General features: G+C 43.9%; 1 protein-coding gene across 13 annotated transcripts in view; it reads right to left on the bottom strand.

The window, feature by feature from the left end:
• Nucleotides 1-2,141: 2,141 nt before the first annotated feature.
• The window catches only part of nfyc (nuclear transcription factor Y subunit gamma), a 40,919-nt gene continuing 17,358 nt past the window's right edge, over nt 2,142-25,702 (bottom strand). For 3 of the 13 annotated variants that reach the window (XM_014142800.3, XM_045693596.2, XM_014142802.3), the window contains exons 2-11: nt 17,388-17,491; nt 17,189-17,260; nt 15,272-15,385; nt 13,076-13,171; nt 11,609-11,797; nt 5,364-5,435; nt 4,590-4,739; nt 4,199-4,309; nt 3,848-3,901; nt 3,080-3,766 (exon numbers count right to left, since the gene is read on the bottom strand). In XM_014142800.3, the coding sequence (XP_013998275.1) occupies nt 3,644-3,766; nt 3,848-3,901; nt 4,199-4,309; nt 4,590-4,739; nt 5,364-5,435; nt 11,609-11,797; nt 13,076-13,171; nt 15,272-15,385; nt 17,189-17,260; nt 17,388-17,491 (1,085 nt within the window). In that variant the 3' untranslated portion in view covers nt 3,080-3,643. 13 annotated transcript variants of the gene reach the window in all.

The raw sequence follows: 25,702 nt of genomic DNA, 5'->3' as shown, positions 1-25,702 counted from the left end.
CTCATTGCCCCTTATTAGACGGAGGCGAGCATGAGTCTATTCATTAATGCAGTTATTGTTCAGTGATTTAAGTCGATTAGAACGGGAATGGGTCCCAATCTACCAGTAGGCTTATGGACCAGAATAGCATCACTGTTTACCTGTTACATAACAGAAACGGTTTCCAGCACTCAAACCCTCAGCACTATTATCAGACAGACGGGTTTTAAATGTGGACAGCGCTCAAAGATGAAGGTAGGGCTGATCTTCTCATTAGGTAGATGTTAGACTCACTGGGCCGCATGGGGAGGTTAGCAATAAGTAGAACCAGGAGATTTTCCACGGTCAGTCTTGCAGACAGGAATAACTCCTGGCCCTACTCATACATTATAGACAGGGCCCAAGTAATAATAAATCATTCTTATTGGGAAATGAGAGATATTTAAACATTAATTGTTGTTGACCAATTTCTCGAGTTAGGTGAGGCATCACTCGCTATATTTCTGTCCCAGCCTAATTACCTATTTTCCTTTTAAATATTAGGTCGGATAAGGAATGACGTCTGATCTCCAAAGTGCTGAGCCGTCTCCAGCCAACTACCTCGTGATTCCATTGTTACCCGCTTGCCCTTTCACAACGAACAGCCCTTTCCAGAAGTAGAGAAGTGAGAAGAAAAAAAACCCCACTTGGACCTACAGTACGTATATTGCTCTGCTGTTGAAGTATGGTCCTCTAGGGGTGGACATTGTATGGATACATTAACACACAGTCGCCCCCTTGTGGCCATAGTGCTTACGTTCTTAGGTACGTCACTCCCCAGGCCATAGGCCATCTACGACTCTTCTCCATCGCACTCTTCTGGGCTGTCTTCTCAATCTCGTTCCATCACATCCCGGATCTTTTGGCATCTGCTTCAAGCTCCCGCCTCCAGGTGTTTCGTGGGCGCCCTCATTTCCATTTCCATTGTGGGTTTCAGGATGGTTTGTCTGTCGATGTTGGAGGCCATAGAGTGATCGTTTTTATTCAGACAGTTGTAGAGTGCATAGACCCATATCTTGAAGTGATATTTGACAAGAAATTCCTACTCAACAACTTGTACATCATTTATCACCATCAAGTCTAACCTATACCGACTGATAAATTGCTTCACTAAAGGATAACTATAGCTAGGTTTCCATCCAAATGGAGCCTGATTTTCATGCAAATATTCTAAAATCCGCATTTAGAAAATATGCGCATTTTCCCACCAGTGGTGTTCACACCAAACTGACTTGTTGCAGAAACGAAATTAGTGCGTGATGATGTAGGGCACACACTGTACTTTTTCGCTTTTGTTTTCATGTACAAAATAAAAATCTAATGTTCAAAGCGGTTCCATTGCATTTTCGACTCTACAGAGCAAGAATATTTGTATTTGTCCAACGGCAGTCAACCATCGATCATCATGTCACCAGAATAACCCTCGAAATTTATTGGAAAGGCACATCAAACTCATCACTGTGCACTTTCACCACCCTGTGAAGTGCATAACGCCAGATGCATGTTTTGTTTTTCCGTATGTTTTGCTCGCATTTTAGGTATTACACATACATGTGCTTTGCTTTTCAACTAGCTAGTTGGAGTGTACTTCCGTTTGTACCACCGAACGGAAAAGCATTAAATATTTAATGCATACGGTACACCGAACCTGTTCCATTGACAATGAATTACTTCCGCCGGAACGCAGAGTTTGATCCATCTGGTGGACATGAGGTGTAATTATTTCATCTGTAGCCTAATAAACGACATCGTTTCCTGAGTCTTAGTGGGAGACCACCCAACATTCCAAGTTTACTTCGTTATGATGGTTATTATATCAATATTTGTGCATAAAGGCGTTTCCACCGCCATTTGTCACATAATGAATTTTACCGACACAAAAAGATCCCATCATGTTAAACTAATACATTCTGTCTGCATTTATAAAATTGTAGCGAAACGCCCTGTTTCCATCACAGCGGTCTTGGTTTTTGTCTGTATGGTATTACTCGCATTAAAACCTGTGGATGGAAACGTGGGTTATGTTGTACTATATGGTAGTTACCAATAGGCTATGAATAGATTTCAATCACCTCTAACACAAATGCACATTTGCAACAAAAACTTAACTTTTCTGTTAAAGATTGCATGTATTATTTTTTTATTTAGTTATTATTTTTTTCCTCACAAACCCAAAGTTTGCTTACAAAAAAGATCAAAAATAAAATGTGTACCTATCCATTGCATATCATGCTGGCAGTTGAAACTACATGCAAAACAACAAGAAGAACAGCTATGATAATGATCATTACTAAATAACAAAGGGAAGGAAAAGGGATAGGGATGGTCATTTCAAAAGAAACCTTGTACAACCGCTATTAAGAAAAGACTATAAAAGGGGTCTTTGCTCCAGTGAAGTCATGTTTTTTTTTTACATTAGGCTTTCTCTAAGAGCAAGGAAGGAGAACCAAAAACCTCTCTGGATAGGGGAGAGAGACTGCATATAAGGCAGAGAAAGGCCTAACCACTCCCTGCTCTAAGAATGATAGTGATCAGTGTGGTGATTCATGAAGAGATGAGAGGGGGAAGAGGAAAGAGAGATGGAAGGGCCACTGAAGAGGTATGATCACTAGAACATGGGGAAGAGATACTGCACAATATTGGACGGACACGCACGCACACACACGGGTCATACACACTAAATACAAACTCCATCATACAGTTAGAAGCCCTTTCATTGATGGCATGTCGTGTCAATGTGAACAAAACGAAGAGGAACTAACAACAAACTATGAATTGACCCATCACGGCTGGTGTGAGTCTTACATACAATTTACAATGTATTATTGTGCGCTAGCTTAAAGTATGGCTTTATAGTTTTTTCTTTTAAAGTCTACACATTAAGACATTACAACAAAAGGGCATGATTCATATTCTCTTGTAGACCAAACAAGGACCAAGCCTTCCATAGGATTCATCCCAAATTGCACTATTCCCTATATAGTGAACTACTTTTGATCAGGGCCATATAGGCCGTGGTCAAAAAGAGTACATTATATAGGGAACAGTGCCATTTGGGATGCAGACAGAACATAAGACACCTCTATACGGTGTACTTCACAGAGAGAGAGAAGACATACAGATTATACAGCAAGGGTTGACAGACACCGATGAAGAACAGAGAGTTGGTCACTAAAAAGGAGGAAAGTTGGGTCCTGGAGGATTCAGCATTTGGATACCCTGTGTGTGGCTGTCGTGAATGGGCATTAGGTGAGGCCTTTCTGGGGAACGTATCAGGTGAGTGTGGGTGCCAGGAGGAACTAACGGAGGCAGAGAGAGATGATATGACATGGGAATGAGAGAGAGTTATCGGGCAGTCCCTTTGGTATCTGACCCAGTGTACTGAATATAGAACTGTTGTTGTCAGAGAGTCCCTTGTAATTATCATGTCACATACCAGTGTATTGAATGAGCGTGAGGGCACATCCCAAATTGCACCCTATATAGTGTGTAGGTAATAGGGTGCCATTTGGGACATATCCTAAGAGGTCCCTTGGCTGTTTGAGCCAGTTGCCCTTATGGATGGTAGCAGGTGGTGGGATCAATGGTTGGGTGGTCTGGTGGTCAGGCGGATGCTTCCGGAGCCTCAGTCTCCGCTGACCTGCGTGGTGACCTGTCCGTCGGCCGTCTGGTTGGTGGACTGGATGAACATTGGCTGGCTCAGGTCCTGTCCCGCCGGCATCGTCACCTGCTGAATCTGATACAACTGCTGTAAGGACATAGAGGGAAAGGGTGAGAGAGAGGAGGGTGTGTGCATGTGTGTGACAGGAGTGAGAGATGTTCGTCTTACCTGTCCGTCGGTAAACTGGTTGAATTGCTGCTGGCCTTGCTCCGTTTGTGTAATCTGAGAACAAACCAGAGAGAGAGGAGTCAGTCATTCACAGTGGTTCCCACAGCCACTATTAAAACCTACACCTCTGTTCAAATGCAACTGAAGGCAATGGACAATATAGAAGTCAATTCATGAAACAATATAGAAATACACAATCGTATAATATTTGTATCGGTTACTACATTAATGACGTTAATGTTATTTTATAAACTAGTATAGTGATACCAGACCAGAGACTACATTATAGAGATGAAGTGTCCACACATTTATGATGTGATACTATAGATTGAAAAGGTTCTTGTTCAGTACCTGTACCTGCTGAGTGTTACCCAGCGTCTGGATCTGTCCCTGAACCACCTGTGTGCCAGAGACGGGCTGTGCCAGCCGGATGTACTGCAACTGGCCAGTGTTCAGCTGCACCTGCACACAGCCACCACACGGGGGAGACAAACACCCACTTTAGGCAGGGGAGGTCATAGAAACACAACACAAATGTCATTGTGATCGTTGAGCTAATTAGTTAGTGTCAAAATTGGGGAGAAAAAGGTTCAACCAGCAATCTACAGTGTGTTTGGAGATTGATCGCCAACATTTAACTTAAGAAAATGTGTTGTATTTATTTCATTAGAAAATTTGAAATGATTACACTTTCCAGTTAGGTCACTCAAGGAGAGAATCTCCCTCCCTCCCTCCCTCTTACTGGTATCTGCTGGATCTCGGCGGAGTTGGTAAGGATCTGCTGCATGACCTGCATGGTCTGTCCTGACTGCACCGTCTGGGTCTGGCCCTGGGACGACGCCTGTACTATCTGGACCTGCTGGTCCCCAACCTGCATGGTCATTGGAGCACTCTGGTGGTGGGGGTGGGAGAGGGAGAATGTTCATTCTTAAACAACTGGTGAGATTGTGGTGACTGTGACCATGTAATGATTGACATTAGGCTGGAAAACCTGGGCCTAATAAGTAGATTACAGTTAGAGTGGGACCACAGAGAGAGATGACAAGGCAGGCTTGAAAACCCCCTCTCATCCTACAAGCTGACAGACGATGATATGGTAGTGTCAGGCAACCCAGTCTCTCCAGGAATAGCTGATTGGATCTGACTAACGTCCCTAATATGCAACAATAAAAAATCTAACGGTGGTTTTAATGAGCCGGCTGCTGCTGAGAGACAGCAGCGCTTTCGGGGCAAGGGGGGGAGGGGGAGGGGGGGGGGGTAAACTCAGTGAACTAGTGATGCAGCCAAACACAAGCTTCCTCCTGATCTTCCTGATTCAATGTGGAGGGGTGCCCTCCGGGGTGAAATTTCCACTAGGATCAGATCTAGGATCAGCTTTCCCTCCCCCAATGCTAACCATTTAGTGGGGGAAATGCAAAATCGATCAGCGTCCAGGGGCAACTTCACCCTACACTGAGGTGTGCTGGGCTGGGAGGGGGTTTCAGATGGGGACAGGGGGCTGAGGAGCGGTGTTTACCGTGATGGGTGTGCCCTGTGACTGGGCTACCTGCACCTGCTGTAACTGTTGCATTGTGGCCCCCTGCAGCACCTGAAGAGGGGAGGGAGGAGGGAGGAGAGAGAGAGGAAGCTTTACAAAGATGACTACGAGCACATGCAGAGCGCACAGGAACACACACACACATACAGTAGACAGGTGTCGTCAGATCACACACAACAATGAGCATGTGAGCACAATGAAATGCTGCATAGAGCAGAAGTGATGTGCAGAATTAATGAAGGAATAGCAGCTGTGAAATCCAGGTATAGTGAAGTTAATGAATATCAAGATGTATCCTAAAGTAGGAAATGGTAGTTATATCAAGATGTATCCTACAGTAGGAAATGGTAGTTATACTAATATCAAGATGTATCCTACAGTAGGAAATGGTAGTTATCCTAATATCAAGATGTATCCTACAGTAGGAAATGGTAGTTATCCTAATATCAAGATGTATCCTACAGTAGGAAATGGTAGTTATACTAATATCAAGATGTATCCTACAGTAGGAAATGGTAGTTATACTAATATCAAGATGTATCCTACAGTAGGAAATGGTAGTTATACTAATATCAAGATGTATCCTACAGTAGGAAATGGTAGTTATATTAATATGTATCCTACAGTAGGAAATGGTAGTTATACTAATATCAAGATGTACCCTACAGTAGGAAATGGTAGTTATACTAATATCAAGATGTATCCTACAGTAGGAAATGGTAGTTATACTAATATCAAGATGTACCCTACAGTAGGAAATGGTAGTTATACTAATATCAGAGATGTATCCTACAGTAGGAAATGGTAGTTATACTAATATCAAGATGTATACTACAGTAGGAAATGGTAGTTATACTAATATCAAGATGTATACTACAGTAGGAAATGGTAGTTATACTAATATCAAGATGTATCCTACAGTAGGAAATGGTAGTTATACTAATATCAAGATGTATACTACAGTAGGAAATGGTAGTTATACTAATATCAAGATGTATCCTACAGTAGGAAATGGTAGTTATATTAATATGTATCCTACAGTAGGAAATGGTAGTTATACTAATATCAAGATGTATACTACAGTAGGAAATGGTAGTTATACATATATCAAGATGTATCCTACAGTAGGAAATGGAAGTTATACTAATATCAAGATGTATCCTACAGTAGGAAATGGTAGTTATACTAATATCAAGATGTATACTACAGTAGGAAATGGTAGTTATACTAATATCAAGATGTATACTACAGTAGGAAATGGTAGTTATACTAATATCAAGATGTATCCTACAGTAGGAAATGGTAATTATACTAATATCAAGATGTACCCTACAGTAGGAAATGGTAATTATACTAATATCAAGATGTATACTACAGTAGGAAATGGTAGTTATACATATAGATGTACCCTACAGTAGGAAATGGTAGTTATACTAATATCAAGATGTATCCTACAGTAGGAAATGGTAGTTATACATATATCAAGATGTATCCTACAGTAGGAAATGGTAGTTATACTAATATCAAGATGTATCCTACAGTAGGAAATGGTAATTATACTAATATCAAGATGTATCCTACAGTAGGAAATGGTAGTTATATTAATATCAAGATGTACCCTACAGTAGGAAATGGTAGTTATACTAATATCAAGATGTACCCTACAGTAGGAAATGGTAGTTATACTAATATCAAGATGTATACTACAGTAGGAAATGGTAGTTATACATATATCAAGATGTATCCTACAGTAGGAAATGGTAGTTATACTAATATCAAGATGTATCCTACAGTAGGAAATGGTAGTTATACTAATATCAAGATGTATCCTACAGTAGGAAATGGTAGTTATACTAATATCAAGATGTACCCTACAGTAGGAAATGGTAGTTATACTAATATCAAGATGTACCCTACAGTAGGAAATGGTAATTATACTAATATCAAGATGTATCCTACAGTAGGAAATGGTAGTTATACTAATATCAAGATGTACCCTACAGTAGGAAATGGTAGTTATACTAATATCAAGATGTACCCTACAGTAGGAAATGGTAATTATACTAATATCAAGATGTATCCTACAGTAGGAAATGGTAATTATACTAATATCAAGATGTATCCTACAGTAGGAAATGGTAGTTATACTAATATCAAGATGTATCCTACAGTAGGAAATGGTAGTTATACTAATATCAAGATGTATCCTACAGTAGGAAATTGTAGTTATATTAATATGTATCCTACAGTAGGAAATGGTAGTTATACTAATATCAAGATGTATCCTACAGTAGGAAATGGTAGTTATATTAATATCAAGATGTACCCTACAGTAGGAAATGGTAGTTATACTAATATCAAGATGTACCCTACAGTAGGAAATGGTAATTATACTAATATCAAGATGTATACTACAGTAGGAAATGGTAGTTATACTAATATCAAGATGTATCCTACAGTAGGAAATGGTAGTTATATTAATATAGAGATGTATCCTACAGTAGGAAATGGTAGTTATACTAATATCAAGATGTATACTACAGTAGGAAATGGTAGTTATACATATATCAAGATGTATCCTACAGTAGGAAATGGAAGTTATACTAATATCAAGATGTACCCTACAGTAGGAAATGGTAGTTATATTAATATCAAGATGTACCCTACAGTAGGAAATGGTAGTTATACTAATATCAAGATGTACCCTACAGTAGGAAATGGTAATTATACTAATATCAAGATGTATACTACAGTAGGAAATGGTAGTTATACTAATATCAAGATGTACCCTACAGTAGGAAATGGTAATTATACTAATATCAAGATGTATACTACAGTAGGAAATGGTAGTTATACTAATATCAAGATGTATCCTACAGTAGGAAATGGTAGTTATATTAATATCAAGATGTATACTACAGTAGGAAATGGTAGTTATACTAATATCAAGATGTACCCTACAGTAGGAAATGGTAATTATACTAATATCAAGATGTATACTACAGTAGGAAATGGTAGTTATACTAATATCAAGATGTACCCTACAGTAGGAAATGGTAATTATACTAATATCAAGATGTATACTACAGTAGGAAATGGTAGTTATACATATATCAAGATGTATCCTACAGTAGGAAATGGAAGTTATACTAATATCAAGATGTATCCTACAGTAGGAAATGGTAGTTATACATATATCAAGATGTATCCTACAGTAGGAAATGGAAGTTATACTAATATCAAGATGTACCCTACAGTAGGAAATGGTAATTATACTAATATCAAGATGTATACTACAGTAGGAAATGGTAGTTATACATATATCAAGATGTATCCTACAGTAGGAAATGGTAATTATACTAATATCAAGATGTACCCTACAGTAGGAAATGGTAGTTATACATATATCAAGATGTACCCTACAGTAGGAAATGGTAATTATATTAATATCAAGATGTATCCTACAGTAGGAAATGGTAGTTATATTAATATCAAGATGTATCCTACAGTAGGAAATGGTAGTTATACTAATATCAAGATGTATTCTATAGTAGGAAATGGTAGTTATATTAATATCAAGATGTACCCTACAGTAGGAAATGGTAGTTATACTAATATCAAGATGTATCCTACAGTAGGAAATGGTAGTTATACTAATATCAAGATGTACCCTACAGTAGGAAATGGTAGTTATACTAATATCAAGATGTATCCTACAGTAGGAAATGGTAGTTATACTAATATCAAGATGTACCCTACAGTAGGAAATGGTAGTTATACTAATATCAAGATGTATCCTACAGTAGGAAATGGTAATTATATTAATATCAAGATGTATACTACAGTAGGAAATGGTAGTTATACTAATATCAAGATGTACCCTACAGTAGGAAATGGTAATTATACTAATATCAAGATGTACCCTACAGTAGGAAATGGTAGTTATACTAATATCAAGATGTATACTACAGTAGGAAATGGTAGTTATACTAATATCAAGATGTATCCTACAGTAGGAAATGGTAGTTATATTAATATAGAGATGTATCCTACAGTAGGAAATGGTAGTTATACTAATATCAAGATGTATCCTACAGTAGGAAATGGTAGTTATACTAATATCAAGATGTACCCTACAGTAGGAAATGGTAGTTATACTAATATCAAGATGTACCCTACAGTAGGAAATGGTAATTATACTAATATCAAGATGTATCCTACAGTAGGAAATGGTAGTTATACTAATATCAAGATGTACCCTACAGTAGGAAATGGTAGTTATACTAATATCAAGATGTATCCTACAGTAGGAAATGGTAATTATACTAATATCAAGATGTATCCTACAGTAGGAAATGGTAGTTATACATATATCAAGATGTACCCTACAGTAGGAAATGGTAGTTATATTAATATCAAGATGTATCCTACAGTAGGAAATGGTAGTTATATTAATATAGAGATGTATCCTACAGTAGGAAATGGAGGTTTGGTTTCCTAACAGATCAGTCCATTAGGGACTTTGTGACCTGAGAGGGCATGTGACAGAACTGGTGCAACAGTGACGACTAGTGACACAAAGCTCTTTGCAGTCAAGTCTGGAGACAAACACGATTTAGGATCTCTCTCTCTTCACCCTTCTCCCTCGTTCTCAATCTCCAGATAACTCTCGCTTTTAAAAATGACGCTTTATCCGCCTGTTCTTCTGATCCCTCCAACCCCCTGGCCTCTTGACTGTTATCCAATAGTGATGCACCCTGGACTAGTCAACTCTTCTAAGGTGCCAGTCATTTGGTGACCTTCCCTGCTCTGCGACTAAGTGGACTGCAGCAACAACAGTAGTAGCAGTAACAGTAACATTAACAGCAGCAGATATTAACAGTAGCAACAGTTCTGGCCCGACTGTGGAACTGCGACAGCTCAATGAACTTAAGGCAGCATGGGGGGAGAAAAATAAAATGCATTAAAAAAAAAAGCGAGAGAGAACAAAAAAGAGAAAAGATAAAGAAGACAGACTAGGGATGGGGTGGTGGGGACCAGAGAAGACAGACTAGGGATGGGGTGGTGGGGACCAGAGAAGACAGACTAGGGATGGGGTGGTGGGGACCAGAGAAGACAGACTAGGGATGGGGTGGTGGGGACCAGAGAAGACAGACTAGGGATGGGGTGGTGGGGACCAGAGAAGACAGACTAGGGATGGGGTGGTGGGGACCAGAGAAGACAGACTAGGGATGGGGTGGTGGGGACCAGAGAAGAAAGACTAGGGATGGGGTGGTGGGGACCAGAGAAGACAGACTAGGGATGGGGTGGTGGGGACCAGAGAAGAAAGACTAGGGATGGGGTGGTGGGGGTTCCTCCTCTTCAGAGAGAAGTACAGTGGAGGGGTGGAGAGCCGTCTCACAGGGACTCCCAGCTTTACAAGCAGTGGTCCAGAGCCATTTGATCTGCACACTTCAGTCACTCCCCTCTCCACTGGAGGTCCCTAACACATTAAACAGTAACACACTAGGGCTGCGTCTCAAAGGGCACCCTATTCCCTACATAGTGCACTACTTTTGACCAGGGCTGCACCCTATTCCCTACATAGTGCACTACTTTTGACCAGATGCAGCCCTAGTGTGTTACTGTTTAATGTGTTAGGGACCTCCAGTGGAGAGGGGAGTGACTGAAGTGTGCAGATCAAATGGCTCTGGACCACTGCTTGTAAAGCTGGGAGTGTGTGTGTGTTGGGTGTGTACGGGTCAATCATCCCTGCTGGTGGGAAAGAGTTGAAGCCAGAGTGGGGATCGGCTGTGCTTGTCAACGATAATATCAATAAAATCCAGTGTTAGTGCTGTTATTCCCCCATTCACACAGGACTTCACAGGGTTGTTGACTGGGTGTGTTAGGAGAGCTTGTGTTCGGCCAGGCTGTGTGGTGTGTTATACTTAAGCAACAAGGCCCAAGGGGGTGTGGTATATAAAGCATGACAACGTGGAGTGCCTGGATACAGCCCGTACCTTTACTGCTATTATCAACTGGTTACCAACGTAATTAGAACAGTAAAAATACATGTTTCGTCATGCCCGTGGTATAAGTTCTGATATACCAAGGTTGTCAGCCAATCAGCATTCAGGGCTGTAACCACCCAGTTTATAATATGCCTTTGCCTACGCTGTATGGCGGTACCTTACTGGTTATTTGCGGTCTGTGTGGTGTGTGTGTGTGTCTATTCTCCAGCGTACCTGTCCTTGCTGTGGCTGTGCGATAATGATCTGTCCAGGCTGGATGGTGGTAGTCTGTTGTCCTGTGGCCTGCTGGCCCTGCTGCTGGCCCTGCTGCTGACCCTGCACCTGGACCTGGCCTGGCTGCTGAGCCAGGGTGAAGTAGTACTGAACCGGCTCTGCTGGGGCCACTGACTGACGCACCTCCTCCTGTACACACACACAGGAAGAGAGAGAGACAGGGGGAGAGGGTGAGAATGGAAGACAGAGAGAGAGGAGGATAACAGAGTGAAGGGCAGAAAGAGAAGCATATCAGTCCATTACATCTTAATTAATTATTTTGCCAGCGTAATACAATAAGCGAGAGGCCCGATAAATAACTAATAAGCTCTGGATGGATGAGTAATGTGATTCTGAATGGAGGTCATGTCCCAAATGGCACCATAATACCTAGGTAGTGCACTGCTTCTGAACAGGGCCCTATGGGTCTGCCCTACAGGCCCTGGTCAAAACAAGTGCACTTTATAGGGTATAGGGTGCCATTTGGGACATTCCCAGAGGATCCATTACTTTCACGTTTTATTAGTCTTATGTACGGGATACACATGGTATACATCGTCCAACTAAACACTTACTAGCAGCTTCCTTCTCAACAATAAGAAATAAAAATAATAGGAACAGAAAGTAAATGCATTAGTTAAGCCATTATCACTGTGACGATCAACAACATTTTTCACAAGAACACTTCAGACTGAAAGGGATCATTTCCATTCATAAAAAAACAAGGCCTTGATACATTATTGAGAATGTTCTAAAATCATAAAGTGTGAAAGGAAATCTAATTTAGTGACACATTGGACATGATCAACCATTAACAAGCCTGTACCCTCTTTGTGCCTAGTTATCATAATATACAGCCCAAAATCAGTTAGAGCAATGCCATGGGCAAGGTACAGGGTAACAGTTCCCTAAAAGCTACTGGTTGGTTGATCTTCCATGGGGTAGCGTAGGAGGTTGCCGATTCGCCCGTCACCAGAAGTGTAAACACCCCTCTCCCAGCTCGATGATGTCACAGCTGAGAGTGTAGGATGTTTACACCCCTGGCCACAGATCTGGTCAACTATATTGATTTATGGATCTACTGATAGAATACCATCATTTTAGGTAGGTCACAACTTAGAAATGCTTGGGAGCCACTGCCTAGTCTAAAACATGTACCACCATCAAACTGTAAGGTGGCAGAGGGCATCAGTTAACACAGTGGTGATTATGTTGATTGTGATTACAAGCTATGGGGTATTGGTGGTACTGTTGTGGGATGTTGGAGGTAAGGGTCAGCCAGACGCTGCAAACATCCGACTGAAAGCCCTCGCTGACCGAACACCAGCTTCCAGTCAAGGATGTTTACAGCGCCTCCAGGCTGCCAGGAGTGGTACTACACCCTGCCGGGGTCCTGAAATGAAATGCAGATGGACTCTCACACACTACCTGTCGTTTAGGGGGCTTGAGCTCATCCCGGGGCACGATGTCGATGAGGAAGTCAAACTGGTCGAACTTTGTTATCGCCATGGCAATGTCGTTCCTCTGAAACACAGGATAAGAGTTGAGGGTGAACATTAGGCTCCTTATTCAGTATGTGCAGAAACTAGACTAAATATAAAACTGGCTTTCTGCTTCTGCTGCTCTCTCCAAATATAGTCTTTTTGAAAACGATTGAAGAAAAGACAGAAGATTATATAAACTAGGTCAAACCCGAACATTCTGCAGCTTTGTAAACAATACTAAAAGCAGCTCGCTCACAGTGGAACTGTAAAAGCCTACTTCAATCACACACACAACGTTCACTAGTGAAAGTTACATATCGCAATACTATTTTGGACAATATATCGATACTTTGACTCCAAGTATTGATTAGTAAAAATTATATATTTTTTTATTTGTATTTTTGTAATAATTTTTTTTCAATATTCTTTTTGCTAGGTAGCGTTAGCTAGCACTAGTCGGCTGTACCTGCACCAAAACTTCCTGTATTTTCATCCTATATCTTCTTTTTAACTAGTGAGAAGCAACTAAGTATCGTAACAATATCGTATTTTGAGGTCCCAGCCTGAACATTCACCATGTAAAAAACAGCAGGAATGGGCCCACTGTAAGAAACACCAGATGAACAACATTGGGTGTTGTGACTTATTCTTAGCATCACTGTCCTACTGGGCTCACCCTTCTAGAGTGTGTGTGTGTGATTTTCCATTGGATATTAAGTACCCCCCATCAGTCTATTTATAGTGCTGTGATTAATATCTGGTAACACCGGGTCACATCCACAGTTGTTATATTGATGAGTGTCACCATGGTGACCCTAATCGGCGTGCTGTTAGCACAATGGAACTCTGGCGAGAGCCGGAGTGTGTGTGTGAGAGAGAGAGTGTGATTGAAAGCAGAGCTGTCTTATTAACACACACAGACTAGGAGCATACGCCAGACGTATCACCATCAGTGTTGTAGAAATGGAATTAACATGCCAAATTGGCATTCTATTTCAAGGTTAACAAAGCTCAACCGAATGACGTTTTCACTCTGAATTTATAGGAGTGCGATTTGACTGTAATTCAGTGTTATGAAGCCATGTTGAAGGACAGAATTTGCCAAGATATTGTGCAAAGCAGTATCCCACACACACACACAGGTATGTGAATAGATGGAGATGAAAGAAGTTGTTTCAGTGTGTGGCTGACTGGCTGGTCTACCCTCTAACACCCAGGTGTGACTGGCCCTGGCTTTCCAAACCACTCTGATCAACACTCTCTTTTCTCTCTCTTCTCTCCCACACACTCTCTCACAATCTTTCACTTTGTGTCTCTCCTCCCTCTCTCTTGCACACCCCAACTCATTCTCTCACTTTGGCTCTCCCTCTTTCCCACTCTCGCCATCCCTTTCATCACTCCAGGATCCATGTAATTCCCCTGGCTCTGGGATCAGAGAGCAGGCAAAATGGCATTCGAAGTAAAAGTGGGTCACGGGAGCCGAGCTCTGCTTTCACAGTCGACGCGGAGAGAGAAGGAATTTAACAGAGCAGGTCCTCAGGGGATGGCCGTGTGGGGCCTCTATACACACACACACACACACACACACACACACACACACACACTGGGACCAGTACACTGCGTGAGGTCTTTACACGTGAACTTGGGCCAGCAGTCTGCATGCGTGAGGTCTTTACACGTGAACTTGGGCCAGTAGACTACATGCGTGAGGTCTTTACACGTGAACTTGGGCCAGTAGACTACATGCGTGAGGTCTTTACACGTGAACTTGGGCCAGTAGACTACATGCGTGAGGTCTTTACACGTGAACTTGGGCCAGCAGTCTGCATGCGTGAGGTCTTTACACGTGAACTTGGGCCAGCAGTCTGCATGCGTGAGGTCTTTACACGTGAACTTGGGCCAGTAGACTACATGCGTGAGGTCTTTACACGTGAACTTGGGCCAGTAGACTACATGCGTGAGGTCTTTACACGTGAACTTGGGCCAGTAGACTACATGCGTGAGGTCTTTACACGTGAACTTGGGCCAGCAGTCTGCATGCGTGAGGTCTTTACACGTGAACTTGTGCCAGCAGTCTGCATGTGCTGTCTGTGTGAATGTGTGTGTGACCTCTATACACACTAGGGAGGGTGTGACTGACCTGTAGGGTGCGTCTCTTGTTGTCTTCAGTGTGGATCCAAGCCCTCAGTGTGAGCTCTGTGATGAAGATCTGAGCTGCCTTGGCAAACAGCACTGGGGCCTCTGCACTGATCATCTATGGAGACATTGAGATGACATGTTAAAACTAAGGGGAAACGGGGAACACACACATACAGACACAGGAAACAGATACACACAGAGAAAACACACATTACAACCTCACACACTCAGTAACCTACACAGCTAGATAGGGTTGTATAGATCTGTATAGATAGACCGCATGTATCCCTTGCTGCTAAAGGGGAGAGACCTAACCTTTTGAAAACCTTTCCACGGAGTGACATTTAGAAGTTGGCCTGGGCGGGAGGTGGTCGGTGAGGCAGGCTGCAGGCTGAGGAGCTGCTGGGTCATGGCTAGCGTCACACCCTCTCTGTCACACTCTGGGTCATGGCTAGCGTCACACTCTGGGTCTCACGGCTAGCGTCACACCCCCCTCTGTCACACTCTGGGTCTCACGGCTAGCGTCACACTCTGGGTCTCACGGCTAGCGTCACACTCTGGGTCACGGCTAGCGTCACACTCCTCTCTGTCACACTCTGGGTCACGGCTAGCGTCACACCCTCTCCGTCACACTCTGGGTCACACCCCTCTCCGTCACACTCTGGGTCACACTCTGGGTCATGGCTAGCGTCACACCCCCCTCTGTCACACTCTGGGTCTCACGGCTAGCGTCACACCCCTCTGGGTCACGGATAGCGTCACACCCCTCTGGGTCACGGATAGCGTCACACCCCTCTGGGTCACGGATAGCGTCACACCCCTCTGGGTCACGGATAGCGTCACACCCCTCTGGGTCACGGATAGCGTCACGGATAGCGTCACACCCCTCTGGGTCACGGATAGCGTCACATCCCTCTGGGTCACGGCTAGCGTCACACCCCTCTGGGTCACGGCTAGCGTCACACCCCTCTGGGTCACGGCTAGCGTCACACCCCTCTGGGTCACGGCTAGCGTCACACCCCTCTCCGTCACACCCCTCTCTGTCACGGCTAGGGTCACACCCCTCTCCGTCACACTCTGGGTCACACCCCCCTCTGTCACACTCTGGGTCACGGCTAGCGTCACACTCTGGGTCATGGCTAGCATCACACCCTCTCTGTCACACTCTGGGTCATGGCTAGCGTCACACTCTGGGTCATGGCTAGCATCACACCCTCTCTGTCACACTCTGGGTCATGGCTAGCGTCACACTCTGGGTCATGGCTAGCGTCACACCTCTCTCTGTCACACTCTGGGTCATGGCTAGCATAACACCCTCTCTGTCACACTCTGGGTCATGGCTAGCGTCACACTCTGGGTCATGGCTAGCGTCACACCCTCTCTGTCACACTCTGGGTCACGGCTAGCGTCACACCCTCTCTGTCACACTCTGGGTCACGGCTAGCGTCACACTCTGGGTCATGGCTAGCGTCACACCCTCTCTGTCACACTCTGGGTCATGGCTAGCAGAAGGGTTCCTGCTAGATGTCCAGTATGTTAGTGATCTGCTGACCTTCCTCCTCACACTTAAGCTGCTACTGCTTATCTCTCTCGGATACGGACACACACTCCCCATGCCTGTCCTCTCAGAGCAGAGCAGGAATAGCCCTGCAGGGTGATAAGCTGATGATGGTCTAATGGGATCAGTTCGTATATATCAACATAGAATGTGACGTGGGACTCAACATAGGAGGTAGTAAGATTGCAAATAACGTGCCAAGTCAAAATGTTTCCTACACAATGAGCTAATGGATGCTGTGTTCCTTTCAGCCAGCCGTGTAGCCACACCTCAGCTCCAAAATACTATATTTTGTTATCTGAGTGGGGTGTTGATGAAGACTTCATAGAGCAATCACAGAAGGCAGGACCTGCCTCCTACCTTCACATCTTCATCCAGCTTCATGATTTTCTTGATTCGGGCAAGAGGCAACTCCTGCACACGAAAATCCTTCTGAAACAGAGCCAAGGGGTGTTAGGGGCAGGTCATGTGGAAACCACTTGTGAGGTGTGATGTGTGTGCCTTCGTATGTGTGTGTGTGTCCGCGCGTGCGTTCAATCAGAGGGAGGCCGTGACATACCACCGTGAGGTTCCTGATCTCTTCCATGACGCGGGGCCAGAAGGACTGTAGGTTCTGTTGGGCATCGCTGCCCCCGGCGCCAAACGAATCTGCAGACATGCTCACTGTACAGGGGAGAGGCGAGAGGATCAGACAAAAACACAACATGTACCGCAGGAACCAACTAAACTAGGATCTACCGCAGGAACCAACTAAACTAGGATCTACCGCAGGAACCAACTAAACTAGGATCTACCGCAGGAACCAACTAAACTAGGATCTACCGCAGGAACCAACTAAACTAGGATCTACCGCAGGAACCAACTAAACTAGGATCTACCGCAGGAACCAACTAAACTAGGATCTACCGCAGGAACCAACTAAACTAGGATCTACCGCAGGAACCAACTAAACTAGGATCTACCGCAGGAACCAACTAAACTAGGATCTACCGCAGGAACCAACTAAACTAGGATCTACCGCAGGAACCAACTAAACCGACAAGTTGAGTGACAATGGCACCCAAAGGCTGCACTGGCCAGAGCTCTAGGAACTTACAATTAGAATACATAGAATTATAAATATATCGCGGGTCGATACTATTTCTGTAGCTGCCCATCAATCCTGTGTGTTGACGTGCCTAACGACAGATCGCTGCATGAAGCTGAATGGATCAATCACATTAGTCGCCTACAGCTCCTGGTCCGTCACGTCACTGTGTGGGGTATTACAGCTCCTGGTCCGTCACGTCACTGTGTGGGGTATTACAGCTCCTGGTCCGTCACGTCACTGTGTGGGGTATTACAGCTCCTGGTCCGTCACGTCACTGTGTGGGGTATTACAGCTCCTGGTCCGTCACGTCACTGTGTGGGGTATTACAGCTCCTGGTCCGTCACGTCACTGTGTGGGGTATTACAGCTCCTGGTCCGTCACGTCACTGTGTGGGGTATTACAGCTCCTGGTCTGTCACGTCACTGTGTGGGGTATTACAGCTCCTGGTCTGTCACGTCACTGTGTGGGGTATTACAGCTCCTGGTCTGTCACGTCACTGTGTGGGGTATTACAGCTCCTGGTCTGTCACGTCACTGTGTGGGGTATTACAGCTCCTGGTCCGTCACGTCACTGTGTGGGGTATTACAGCTCCTGGTCCGTCACGTCACTGTGTGGGGTATTACAGCTCCTGGTCCGTCACGTCACTGTGTGGGGTATTACAGCTCCTGGTCCGTCACGTCACTGTGTGGGGTATTACAGCTCCTGGTCCGTCACGTCACTGTGTGGGGTATTACAGCTCCTGGTCCGTCACGTCACTGTGTGGGGTATTACAGCGAACTAAACTCCACTTCTATGGTCATGGAAGTTTACACCAATAGAGTGGAACAGAGACCAGTCTCATGTGTGGGGTATTAGTGACCCCAAGTCTGACGACAGGCCTGAGTGCCCGATGTGTGTGTGTGTGTGTGTGTGTGTGTGTGTGTGTGTGTGTGTGTGTGTGTGTGTGTGTGTGTGTGTGTGTGTCACTCCAGGAGCTCAGAGTATCCTAAATAGAGCTCTATTCCAATCCCTCGAATAACAACTCCCCACCGCACTCAAACACCAAAATACACACACACACACACACACACACACACACACACACACACACACACACACGTCATTGTGTAACGTGAGGCCGGAGTCTGGCTCCAAGAAAAGGGACACGCCAGGTTACTATGGCATGCCAGGAATTCTGCTGTGAATATTGGCCTGCTTGTCTGAGCCTGCAGTGCTGGAGAGTCTACATAGCCATCTCCCTCCCTTTCTCTTCTTCCCTGGGAAGAATGGGCAGGCAACGAGGGAAAAGGGAAACACTAATAGCTGGGTGTGGTGTGTGTGTCCGTTGGATTAATGCTGGTTAACTGTACATGATGAGACAAAGTGCCAGAGGCTGGAACAGGGGGAGGTAAGAGACAGGGTAGGGCAGGCTGTAGCAGTGCGACAGCTATGCCAACCAGCTATGTGGGTCAGACATGATGATGAGAGGGGAAGAGGGAGAGAAAAGCATGACCACATAAAGACTAGCCCGGTCTCTCAGCCATTGGCCACAGCTGAGCGCACGTCCTCCAGCTGCTCAAAACACAGACAGTATGAAAATAAATAAAAAACAAGAGCATTCGTTCCATTATTTTCAAATGGAATCAATCAGAATGGAGTCAGGGGAGTTGATGAATCAATCAGAATGGAGTCAGGGGAGTTGATGAATCAATCAGAATGGAGTCAGGGGAGTTGATGAATCAATCAGAATGGAGTCAGGGGGTGGAGAGGTTGATAAATCAACCAGGGCTGATGCTGTGGCGGGCTTAGACAGCAACTGACCTCTAAAAGTGGCTGTGATGAGTTGGGCTACCCAGTGTCTAGTTTAATTTCACCTACAAAAAAATCCCAGCACTCCAGAGGACACAGATGAAGGTAACGGTGATGGGATTTTTAATCTTATGGTGGAGTCAGGCTAAGCCTACAATGACAAACCGAATGCCCTCTTATGTCCTTGTCTAGTTGACTGTTCCTTTACTTGTATCTGTACCTGTTCCTGTTCTGGTCTGAGTGACAAAGCAAAGAAACACGTTGTCTGAATAAATAACAGAATAAGGACACATCTCCTTCCAGCAACACCGTTTTGTTTGTCTATTTTTACAGCTCCAAGGCGGTCCAGCGTGATGGATGCAGCAGGAGAGGAAGGTGTGTGTGTGTGTGTGTGTGTGTGTGTGTGTGTGTGTGTGTGTGTGTGTGTGTGTGTGTGTGTGTGTGTGTGTGGTGTGTGTGTGTGTGTGTGCACTTTCTCCAACTGGTATCCAGATAAGAAATGATGATTAGATGATTCACTTAACACCATTACAATTGACTATCAGGCCAATTACCACAGCAACAGTGCAATTTCCGCTGTGTGTGTGTGTGTGGGGGGGGGGGGGTTAAAAAAAAGCACACACTTCAATTAACTAGGAGATAAATAAGTAGAGCCTAACCACCCCAGCTGTCTCCGCTTACACCCACCCAACCTCAGCTGACTGAACTACCTACCTCAGGAGTGGGACTTTGCTCTCTCAGATGTGACAAAATTTTCCAGCTCTCTGAGCGACCCTACGACATTCAATATAAACGTCGCAGACAAAAACAAAACAAAAAAATCACACGAAATGGAGGGAGGGGGAATGAAAGAGGGAAACATGCAACTATTTCAAAGATTTTAGTGAGTTACAGTTCATATAAGGAAGTCAGTCAATTAAAATACATTCATTAGGCCCTAATCTATGGATTTCACATAACTGGAAATACAGATATGCATCTGTTGGTCACAGATACCTTAAAAAAGGCAGTTGCGTGAATCAGAAAACCAGTCAATGTCTGGTGATCACTATTTGCCTCCTGCAGTGCGACTCTTTTGCATAGAGTTGTTCAGGCTGTTGATTGTGGCCTGTGGAATGTTGTCCCACTCCTCTTTAATGACTGTGTGAAGTTGTTGGATATTGGAAAGAACTGGAACACCCGGTCGTATGTGTCATGGAAGAATTGGGACATCAATTTTCAGCTTCCAGAAATTTTGTGCAGACCCTTGCGATATGGAGCCGTGCATTATAATGCTGAAATATGAGGTGATGGTGTCGATTGAATGGCACGACAATGGCCTCAGGATCTCGTCACGGTATCTCTGTGCAATAAAATTGCCTTCGATAAAATGCAATTGTGTTTGTTGTCCGTAGCTTATGCCTGCCCATACCATAACCCCACCACGGGGTACTCTGTTCACAATGTTGACATCAGCAAACCGCTCACCCACACAACACCACACATGCTGTCTGCCATCTGCCCGGTACAGTTTAAACCAGGATTCATCTATGAAGAGCACATTTCTCCAGCAGGTCAGTGGCCATCAAAGGTGAGTATTTGCCCACTGAAGTCGGTTACGAAGCCGAACTGCAATCAGATCAAGACCCTGGTGAGGGCTAAAAGCATGCAGATGAGCTTCCTCAGACAGTTGAAAGGTTTGTGCAGAAATTGTTAGTTGTGGAAGTTGTGGAACCCCACAGTTAGTTGTGGAAACCCACAGTTTCATCAGCTTTCTAGATAACTGGTCTTAGACGATCATGCAGGTGAAGAAGCTGAAGGTCCTGGGCTGGCGTGGTTACATGTAGTCTGTGGTTGTGATGCTGGTTGGACGTACTGCCAAATTCTCTAAAAACGATGTTGGAGTTGGCTAAACATTCAATTCTCTGGCAACAGCTCTGGTGGACATTCCTACAGTCAGCATGCCAATTACATGCTCCCTCAAAACTTGAGAAATATGTGGCATTGTGTGCCAAAACTACACATTTTAGAGGGGTGCTCCACTGTGCTGTGTTCCACTGTGCTGTTTTCTTCTCTGCGGTTCCGTTGCCCTTCAGTGATGTGAGTGAGTGATGCGAGTGATGCGAGTGATGCGAGTGAGTGAGTGAGTGAGTGAGTGAGTGAGTGAGTGAGTGAGTGAGTGAGTGAGTGAGTGAGTGCGATGGCAGTGTTGGGTTTCTCCTGACCTGCGCTATGTGCCTGTGCTTCTTAGGCAGCGCTGACCATCCCAACTCCTCTCTCAAGTCAATGGTGTTCAGCAGCAGTAAGCAGCAGGATCTGCTGAATCAGCAGCATTGTTTCCTGCCAGCCCCAGCCTCTCTGCTGCTCTCCCCTGGCAGGTTGGCCACAGACACGCTCACAACAGCTTCAGGGCTCAGGTCCAAACTGTCAATGACATTCCCTTACCTGGGCACTTGTGGACTGAACTATAACTACATCGGAAAGAATTGGATAGGTGCAAGGAAAATGGTGGAAACTTTCCATCTATGAGAGTTGAAATTGAGCTCAGGTGCATCCTGTTTCCATTGATCATCCTTGAGATGCTTCTACAACTTGGAGTCCACCTGTGGTAAATTCAATTGATTGGACATGATTTGGAAAGCACACAACTGTGTCTACAGAAGGTCCCACAGTTGACAGTGCATGTCAGATCAAAAGCCAAGTCATGACCAAGGACCCAATGGTCAATCTGACAGCACTCTAGAGTTCCTCTGTGGAGATGGGAGAACCTTCCAGAAGGACAACCAACTCTGCAGCACTCCACCAATCAGGCCTTTTATGGTAGTGGCCAGACAGAAGCCACTCCTCAGTAAAAACGGCACATAACAGCCCGCTTGGAGTTTGCCAAAAGGCACCTAAAAACTCTTAGACCATGAGAAACAAGATTCTCTGGTCTGATGAACCCAAGATTGAACTCTTTGGCCTGAATGCCAAGCGTCACATCTGGAGGAAACCTGGCACCATCCCTACGGTGAAGCATGGTGGTGGCAGCATCATGCTGTGGGGATGTTTTTCAGCGGCAGGGACTGGGAGACTGGTCAGGATCAGAGGAAAGATGAACGAAGCAAAGTAGAGAGAACCTTGATGAAAACCTGCTCCAGATCCCTCAGGACCTCAGACTGGGGTGAAGGTTCACCTTCCAACAGGACAATGACCCTAAGCACACAGTCAAGACAATGCACGAGTGGCTTCGGGACAAGTCTCTGAATGTCCTTGAGTGGATCAGCCAGAGCCCGGACTTGAACCCAATCGAACATTCCTGGAGAGACCTGAAAATAGCTGTGCAGCAACGCTCCCCATCCAACCTGACAGAGCTTGTGAGGATCTGTAGAGAAGAATGGGAGAAACTCCCCAAATACAGGTGTGCCAAGCTTGTCACATCATACCCAAGAAGACTTATTTACTTTGAAGAACTAGTAAAATAGTGATTGTCAGACAGCATAAGCTGCTGCTCTATAGAGATAAGATGTCTTGGAATTAAATAATGAAGTCATCAAAACAAATTAAGTAATATACCCAACTGAAATATTTTAAAGTAATGTGAATAATTGATGGTTAATAAGTAGTAATGGGCAGTCACTACCATCATGGGACTTTTAAGAATTGTTTTATTCTGTGTTGTTACATCATTCAACCCACATAATGCATAAAAAAAAGAATCAACATTTTGTAGTAATCTAAACCAAACCGGCCTCAAAAAGCACTAATCGCTCAGTACTACCATGTTGCTTGTACCTGTACTGTCCTTTCAGAATCCCCAAGGTGGAAGCCAAAGGCACAAAAGAGAGGGTGAGTTTTCAGATTGGATTCCTGTACTGAAAGTAGCTAGCTACCTAACGGAAATACACTCTCTATAGAGAGGTGTTCACTGCTCAAGTAAAAGCATGGTTGATGGACAGAAAATTAGTGAGTGAAACACTAATTCTGAGCAGTAAGTTAATAGCTTCCTTAATGACCTGGCTGGTGGATCTGAATGGAGGTCACAGTAGTGCGGACTGAGGAGAGCAGAGTATGACAGTTAATGGGCCGAGGAGGAGGAGGATGAGGAGAAAACCCGGAGGCAGTCAGAGGAACAACTGCCCTCTGAGATGACCTGGACTGAAGCAGGTTAAAGAATAGCGTAAGGATTTAGGCCTCTAGCCATGGTACCATGACTCCTGACTGGTTAAAAAAATAAGTTCTGGCTAACTCATTAATCCAGACTTGTGAGACTCCCCTACGAGAGTCTGCACTAAGTAACTTTGAAACGTTGATGAAAACCAGAATACTCTGGATGATTATTCAACCAAAGGCTATGGCTAGGCTATATAAGCTAGCTAGGCTATCAGTAAATTATGTATGATAGGCCTACAGTGCCAAAAGTAAGAGGGTACATATTGCACAAGCTGCATGCAATGTCCTTAGCGGGGGTCACTTTGTAGAAGCATGACTGCTTTGAAATTTGCAACAATGCAAAAAGGTCAACTCAAGGAAAGTCGCTAAAAGCAAGCCCTGTAGGATTCTGTTTAGCAGAAAAACAGGCCCAATCACGAAATCAGCCTTTTGCGAGTGAAATTATATATACAGGTACCACGATAATATCACGGTGCAGGAACATCATGCCAATTATGATACCAACATTTTAGAATACTGTAGTATCGTTTCATATGATACTATTGACTTTCTTTGCCCTATAGATCTAAAGAACCTGCTGGCGCCTGTTTATAAAGTCAGTTCTGTTTATAAAGTCAGTTCTGTTTATAAATTCAGGTGAATTTAAGCAACAGCCACTAGTCTCTTGTATGCGCAGGTTCAATAATATCCACTTCACTTCCATGCGCATATCACGTGTGGCAGATGTAATCTGCCAGCCACATCCCAAATACATTATTATTTTTTTTTTTACAGCAATTGGGGTTAAGTGCCTAGCCTAAACGGTTAAAAATGACCCATATTACTGGAGGTCTTGTCTCTAGCCTAAACGGTTAAAAATGACCCATATTACTGGAGGTCTTGTCTCTAGCCTAAACGGTTAAAAATGACCCATATTACTGGAGGTCTTGTCTCTAGCCTAAACGGTTAAAAAATGACCCATATTACTGGAGGTCTTGTCTCTAGCCTAAACGGTTAAAAAAATTACCCATATTACTGGAGGTCTTGTCTCTAGCCTAAACGGTTAAAAAAATTACCCATATTACCGGATATGCCTTTTTTTATTTTCTATTTGCGGCATTTTATATAATTTCACAAACCATGTTACGGGCCGTTTTAAACTAATCCCGGGTCACTACTTATTGGTTTGATAAGACAACGTTGTTCAGTCATGTTACCTAACAAGCTAAAGACATGGTAACTTGACAGTTGGTTTAGGCAAATGTTATTGGCACAAGTAGGATTCATATAGACCTAAACTATATCAAATATCTATTTCTTTCTGGTGCTCCTTAACCTGTTAGGGCTAGGGGGCAGCATTTGCACGTCTGGATAAAAAAATGTACCCGATTTAATCTGGTTACTAATCCTACCCAGTAACTAGAATATGCATATACTTATTATATATGGATAGAAAACACTCTAAAGTTTCTAAAACTGTTTGAATGGTGTCTGTGAGTATAACAGAACTCATTTGGCAGGCAAAACCCTGAGACATTTTCTGACAGGAAGTGGATACCTGATGTGTTGTATTGACTTTAAACCTATCCCATTGAAAAACACAGGGGCTGAGGAATATTTTGGCACTTCCTATTGCTTCCACTAGATGTCACCAGCCTTTACAAAGTGTTTTGAGTCTTCTGGAGGGAGATCTGACCGAACAAGAGCCATGGAACGATGATGTCCCATTAGACACCTGGCGCGCGAGTTCATGTTGGTTACCCTCGTTCCAATACGTTATAAAAGAGTATGCATTCGTCCACCTTGAATATTATTCATGTTCTGGTTAAAAAAGGCCCTAATGATTTATGCTATACAACGTTTGACATGTTTGAACGAACGTAAAT

Source organism: Salmo salar, chromosome 14 (genome assembly GCF_965601325.2).
Source record: "Salmo salar chromosome 14, fSalSal1, whole genome shotgun sequence".
Classification (NCBI taxonomy): domain Eukaryota; kingdom Metazoa; phylum Chordata; class Actinopteri; order Salmoniformes; family Salmonidae; genus Salmo; species Salmo salar.
Note: the sequence above shows the minus strand (reverse complement) of the source record. Positions and strands in the feature narration are given on the sequence as shown.